Below are 6,241 nucleotides of genomic sequence, written 5' to 3' on the forward strand. Positions count from 1 at the left end.
CCCGCCCCGCCGCCCGCGGGCGGCTGTTTACCTCGGGATTTGACGCCGGGACAAAAGGGGAGGGAGGAGTGGCCCCTCGGGGACTCCGTGGGCGGAAGGCGCCCTGCTTCGCGGGCGTGCGGTACCCCCATGGGGACGGGAATGGCTCCCTCCGCCCCTCCCCGGTCCCCGCCACCTGTCTTCCTCGGGTCCTACCCCAGCCTCAGCGACACCCGGCGGCGCCGGCCGTCGGCCGCAGCGCAGGCTCCTCAGCCTCCGTATTTGTTATTCTCCGGACGGGGCGGCGACCACCGCTCCGGGAGCCGGGGCTGTGGGCCGCGCTGGGGCGGGGGACAAACAGGACCTGGGCCGCCGTCGGGGTTGGCGGGGCGAGCCGCTTCTGCCCCCTCAGCGCCCGCAAACAGAGCGCCGTCGACCCCGGAGACCAGCCCGCGGACTCGCGACACGGTATTTTTAAATCTGGCGGGGCTTCTCCACGGGCCAACCACGCCCCCCGCCGCCCGCCCCAGCCAGTCAGCGGCAGGCCCGCCATTTTTCAAACCCTCTTCCGGCCGCCAATCAGGATCGAGCAGCACATTCCTCTCCTGACCGGTTCTAACGGGTCTAGGAGTTAACTACCCGGGGGACCCACCGAACCTGCTAGGCTGCGGCCGGGGGGACGAGCCTGGCGGCACACCGGCCATTCGGAAGCCGCCGTGGGGAGGGGGCGGGGCCTCTCCGAGTTTGAATAATCCCCATGGCCAATCGGAGCGGCGGGGGCCGTGGCCTGTGGCCCGGCTCGTCAAGTTGCCGTGGCGCGGAGAAGTCTGCAAAACAAGAGACGGAGGATTGCGTTAGCCACATCCCAGTTCACGCCGGAGCCGCGGTTAGCAGCGTCGCGGTCGGACCCGGCCGCTGCGCGGTACTCTGAGGAAAAGCTACCGCCAGGCAAGAGCCGGCTCCGGGCCTGGGGTGCGTGGCCGGCCGGCCCCCTTCCCTCACGGCCGGCCCGGGCGCCTGCGGCTCTCGGGGCTCGCCCCGCGGGCGGGATCCGGGTGCGGGCCGGGCGGGCCGGACTGCGGAGGCGGGAAGCTCGGCCGGGCCCGTCTCGGGAGTGTTTTGAACGCGGGGCCCGAGGCGGCAGCTCGGAGCAGGGCTCGCGGCGTGGAAGCCGGGGGCTTTCCTGTCAGGAAGGGCCGGGCGGGGGCGGCGGGCCCGGGGGGTGGGGGGCGGCGGCTTTTGGGCGGGAAGGCGCCCCGCCCGCCAGCGCCCGCCGCGCTCTCCCGCCAGGTGGACGCGCCGCCGCCGCCGCCGCAGCAGCATCATGGGGAAGGGCGACCCCAACAAGCCGCGGGGCAAGATGTCCTCGTACGCCTTCTTCGTGCAGACCTGCCGGGAGGAGCACAAGAAGAAACACCCCGACTCCTCGGTCAACTTCGCCGAGTTCTCCAAGAAATGTTCCGAGAGATGGAAGGTGAGCGCGAGGGTCCTCACGCGGGCAGGTGGCCGTGACTTTGAACTTGCCTCCGCCGCCGACTGGCCCCAGTGTTTTTATTCAGAGTCTGAGGCACAGGACTTCGGGGTGCTGGTGTATTTTAAGACGACGGAGGCAAATGTGGCCCTGAAGAGAACCCTGCCTTTTCGGGGCTGGATGGCGGTTTACAGTGTTGCATTTTCACTGCTGCTTTCATGCCCACAGACCATGTCTGCCAAGGAAAAATCCAAGTTTGAAGATATGGCAAAAAGTGACAAAGCTCGCTATGACAGGGAGATGAAGAATTACGTTCCTCCCAAAGGTGACAAGAAGGGAAAGAAAAAGGATCCCAACGCGCCTAAAAGGCCTCCGTAAGTGTTTTTGTTTTGTTTTTTCAGTCAACTGAATTGCCCGCATGATTTTTCATTCAAGTCGTTACAGCTCTGTTCCTTCCTTTCAGATCTGCCTTCTTCCTGTTTTGCTCCGAACATCGCCCAAAGATCAAGAGCGAACACCCTGGCTTATCCATTGGCGATACTGCCAAAAAATTGGGTGAGATGTGGTCTGAGCAGTCAGCCAAAGACAAACAACCGTATGAACAGAAAGCAGCTAAGCTAAAGGAGAAGTACGAAAAGGTGTGTTGTCTGAATTTTCTGGAGGCAAGGTTGAAATCTGGTAGACGGATTCTAAACGAGCGTGTTAGACGCAGGTAGAAGCTGTATGTTAATAGGTGGAAGCTGTAGTCAGTTTTCCCTGACTAGCAAGTGGGGAACCTTCCGCGGTTCTGTGTTCATGGTTGTCAGCTTTGCTTTGAAAAGGTCTAATGAGAGCTGTACGCGGAAGGAGTATAAGCTGATTGGAACCTCCTTTCTTTGGACTGCAGCCGGTGTTTGTAGCCCTGGGAGGTTGCTGCATTCAGATGTGTTTGGGGTAAAATGCATCTCTTAGTTGAGAAGAATGGAGGGCTAAATGTTTTTTGTAGGTGTATCTAAAAGGTGAAGTCAGGGGACAGGCTACGTGCTGCTAACATAACGGTAGTGAAAGTACTGGCAGACATCAATCTGATACACCCCCATTATTTTACATCATTAGCTTTCTAAGGCCTGGAGGAAACAAATGATCTCAAAACCAAGTTTTAGACGGTCATCAGGGTTATTGGCCAATAATCTTAGATTGTTTACAACTTAGTGGTTTTCATGGTTGAGTAATGACACCGGATGACGATTTTATGTTTTTGACAATATTTCAGGATATTGCCGCATACCGTGCCAAGGGCAAGAGTGAAGCGGGAAAGAAGGGCCCTGGCAGGCCAACAGGCTCCAAGAAGAAGAATGAACCAGAAGATGAGGAGGAAGAGGAAGAGGAGGAAGAAGATGAAGACGAGGAGGAAGAGGATGAAGATGAGGAATAAATGGCTATCCTGTAATGATGCGTGTGGAGTGTGTGTGCGTGCTCAGGCAATGGTTTTGCTAAGAATGTGAATTCAAGTGCAGCTCAATATTAGCTTCAGTATAAAAACTGTACAGATTTTTGTATAGCTGATAAGATTCTTTGTAGAGAAAATACTTTTTTAAAAATGCAGGTTGTAGCTTTTCGAGGGGCTACTACATACAGTTAGATTTTAAAGCTTCTGATGTTGAATGTTTCTGAATATTTAATGGTTTCTTTAACTTCTTGACTTGTGTATGGTAGCACAGCAAACTCATAGAAATTAGTATCAATAGTGAATTTCGGGTTTTCTAGAATGAGAATGTTGCATTCTGTTTTTTAAAACAAAATTTTTGTAATAAAATTATGTATATTATTTGTATTGTCTTTGTCGTATATGCTCAATTAGTTTTTGCTTTAAAAGTCATGGTCTGGAACCATGTCAACTATTTTTGTTTTTCTGCCTAATAGTTCTCAGACATGGTTGATTTAGTATAACGTTTGTTTAAAAGTCAAACATGCCCATATTATACATATTTACAAAGTGTTCTTTAAAAAGCAGCAGTGGAATTTAATGAACTTTAAAAATTTATGCAGTTTTATGAAATGAGCAAGGTTTGTTCTTGACATTTATGTTCATTTGTTAGCTAACTTGTCCCATTTTTTTTAGCTGACATTTTATTTTGAGAGAAACTTTCTTTTTAATATGAGGCAGAGGAGCTCATACAGTGAATCCATACCTAAAAACAAACTTTTAAAAACAGTAGGAACAGGGTTACATTTTCTGTTGATAATTATCTAGTTTGGGGTAGAATACCAGAGTGAATTTTGAGTTAAATCTTAAAAATCAGTGTGGTCGTAAGCCTAGAATTCTCGGTAACTAACCCAAGAAAGCTTTTGAGATGGTTGTTGTGATTTTCCATGACTGTAGTTAGTTAGGCGAGATTTTACTAGGATATTTATTTACAGGTGAAAGCAGTTACTAGGAAATGCTCATTTGAGGGAGCAGTTGCTTGTATTTGAATTTAGATAACTCTTGTAAATAGTTATCAAGTTATTAGTGAAAGTTAGCCATCTGTTGTCTAAGAGATTATAGAAGAAACCTATTTGTTGATAGTTTCACAGTTAAACCTGACAATCTTGGTTACCTATCAAGTATTAAAAATAGAAGCCAAAATTCTTCTTACCCAACCATGGGAGCCTTGGTTGTCTATCTTATGCCATATTTGGAATTATTTCTGACACAGGAAATACTAACCAAAGTTGTTAAATGGAAGGTAAGGTATTAGCATAATTCCCAGAGCGGATGGCCTCAAGTGGAATCTTCAGGCCTCTCAGAGATTGCCCTCCATTAATATCACAGTTGTTTTGGGGCTTTTGCTGATCATAAAATGAAAACTAGTTTATGTATTTAAAAAATATTTCCTGGTGTTAGGTGACTTAATGCTAAAAAATTGGGGGTAAGGTGTTTTAGAGACACGCCTAGGTCTGGATCCCAGTTCCCCAGCTCTACCAAATGCTAGCTGTATGGACTTGACCTCTGGGCTTATTTCTCTCTATCTGTGTAGGGTGTCAGTACCTACTTCGCAGTGTTTTAATGATTAAATGAGAATGTTAAGTATTTACAACAGTACTTAATGCATAGAAAAGATATTAAATAGGAGTTTTTAAAATTGAAATAGAGTCTGTTTCTTAAGGATTTCTATATCTATAACTTAGACCCATGAAGCAGACCTATCTGGTTCCTTGTCACCTTTCTTTTTGGGAGTTTTTGTGTTTGCTTTCATTCTGTTCTTTAAATGAAATATAGTTTAAATGTCTAAGAGTGACTCATTTTTTAAAATCAAGGGTTGTTCCATAATCTCAGCATTTGAGATGAGTCCTCATATTTGATATTTTCTCTAAGTGTGGATCAAAATTTAAAATACCCTTGTTTTCAGGACTAAATGACCTCAAGGAGTGGTTATGTTGGAAAACTCTGAAATAGGGGTAAGAATCAGGTTCTATCCCAGGCCAGCCAGTACTTGGGGGTGTGTTTATGAAAACCACCTGCCCCCCCTTTTCTTTTTAAAAATAAGTCATATCTTGATGGTATAAAATGTAAAAGGGCTATATAGTGGGTAGTTTACAACCTTGATTTCCAACTACCAGGTTCTCCCAGGAGGCAACTCCAGTAATGTAATAATTTACCCTTCAAGAGGGACTGAAGCACAATAGTCATATGTGCATATATATCAATGTTGCACAAAAGGAAGCTTATTATATGTGTTGTTCTGCCCCTTAATTCTCATCATTTTAGATTCTTCTCTTAGCACAACAGAGCTGCCACATTTCACTTAAATAGCCATCTGCATAGTAGCCCATTGAATAGATCACAATTTAACCAGTTCCTTAAAGATAGTTATGGTTGTGGTTTTTTTGCTTTAAGAACAACATTGCCATGAATATCCTTGTATGATTTCAAAAAATTCTTTAAATAAGTTTGTGCATTTAAAATTGTGCTAATTATAATAGCTAAAACCTGTACCTGGTATATGCCAGAACCTGCTCTCGTGCTGTTAACTTGCTGAAACCTGCCAAAATTGCTCTCAGAAGTTTTACTAATGTATACTCCACAGCAATGAATGTCTATTTCCTCATCTCAGCAACATTATCATTCTCAAACTTTGTAATCTTTGCTATTATATAAAAAATGGTTCCTCCTATTATGAATTCTGCATATTTTTATGTTAAAGAGCCATTAGTGTTTCCTGTGGTCTTCTGTCCCATTGGTCTTATTAGTAATTTGTGGGAAATAAGGAAAATGACCCTTTGTGACATGCATTGTAAATATTTTTTTCTATGTTGTCTTTTGACTTTGTTAATGATGCTTGTTTTCATGCAAAGATTTGTTTTTATGTAGGCAAATTTATTCTCTAGTGGCCTTGGGAGGCCTTTCCCACTCAAAGATTATAAAAATTGTCTTTGCTTTCTTACTTTTTATTATTATTTAATTAAATCTTTGATCCTTCTGGAATTTATTTTGGTGCAAGAACTCAAGTAGGGCCTCAAATTTCTTTCCGGATGGTAGCCACTACTTTTGGTCTTTTAATCTATAAAAGCTGTGTTAGAAGATCCTGAGGTCCCTTATGTAACTTGCAAACTTGCTCGATATGGGACAGTATGCCTTTTTGTGTTTTGCTCTGTAACAGCATCATTTACTGTAAGTACTAAACCATAAGTTTGTCTTAGCCAAATACAGCATTATCTTAAAGCTGACTTTCTATTACTACGTATGCCACTAAAAATGTTTACAAAGCAGTAATGATTTTATTTCTTGGGGAATAGCAAGAAGAAAGCTAAAGGGCCTGTTTTGCCGAT

At 45.6% G+C, this 6,241-nt stretch overlaps 1 protein-coding gene across 2 annotated transcripts; it reads left to right on the top strand.

Moving 5' to 3' along the window:
* The first annotated feature begins 797 nt into the window (after window positions 1-797).
* Window positions 798-5,586, top strand: HMGB2 (high mobility group box 2). 2 transcript variants are annotated; one of them, XM_061200774.1, is made up of 5 exons: window positions 798-951; window positions 1,270-1,453; window positions 1,679-1,824; window positions 1,914-2,088; window positions 2,703-5,586. In XM_061200774.1, exons 2-5 carry the CDS (start codon window positions 1,304-1,306, stop codon window positions 2,862-2,864), a joined length of 633 nt encoding a protein of 210 aa, XP_061056757.1. In that variant the 5' UTR covers window positions 798-951; window positions 1,270-1,303; the 3' UTR covers window positions 2,865-5,586. The 2 variants fall into 2 exon arrangements, with proteins under 2 accessions (XP_061056757.1, XP_061056756.1); XM_061200773.1 differs by having other exon boundaries at window positions 798-927.
* The last annotated feature ends 655 nt before the right edge of the window (window positions 5,587-6,241 follow it).

This window comes from Eubalaena glacialis, chromosome 9, assembly GCF_028564815.1.
Source record: "Eubalaena glacialis isolate mEubGla1 chromosome 9, mEubGla1.1.hap2.+ XY, whole genome shotgun sequence".
NCBI classification, from domain to species: Eukaryota; Metazoa; Chordata; class Mammalia; order Artiodactyla; family Balaenidae; genus Eubalaena; species Eubalaena glacialis.

Coding starts and splice junctions, on each gene's coding strand:
- HMGB2 (XM_061200774.1), top strand. CDS start 1,304: ATGGGGAAGGGCGACCCCAACAAGCCGCGGGGCAAGATGTCCTCGTAC. Junction 1,454..1,678: donor AATGTTCCGAGAGATGGAAG/GTGAGCGCGAGG, acceptor TCATGCCCACAG/ACCATGTCTGCCAAGGAAAA. Junction 2,089..2,702: donor TAAAGGAGAAGTACGAAAAG/GTGTGTTGTCTG, acceptor ACAATATTTCAG/GATATTGCCGCATACCGTGC.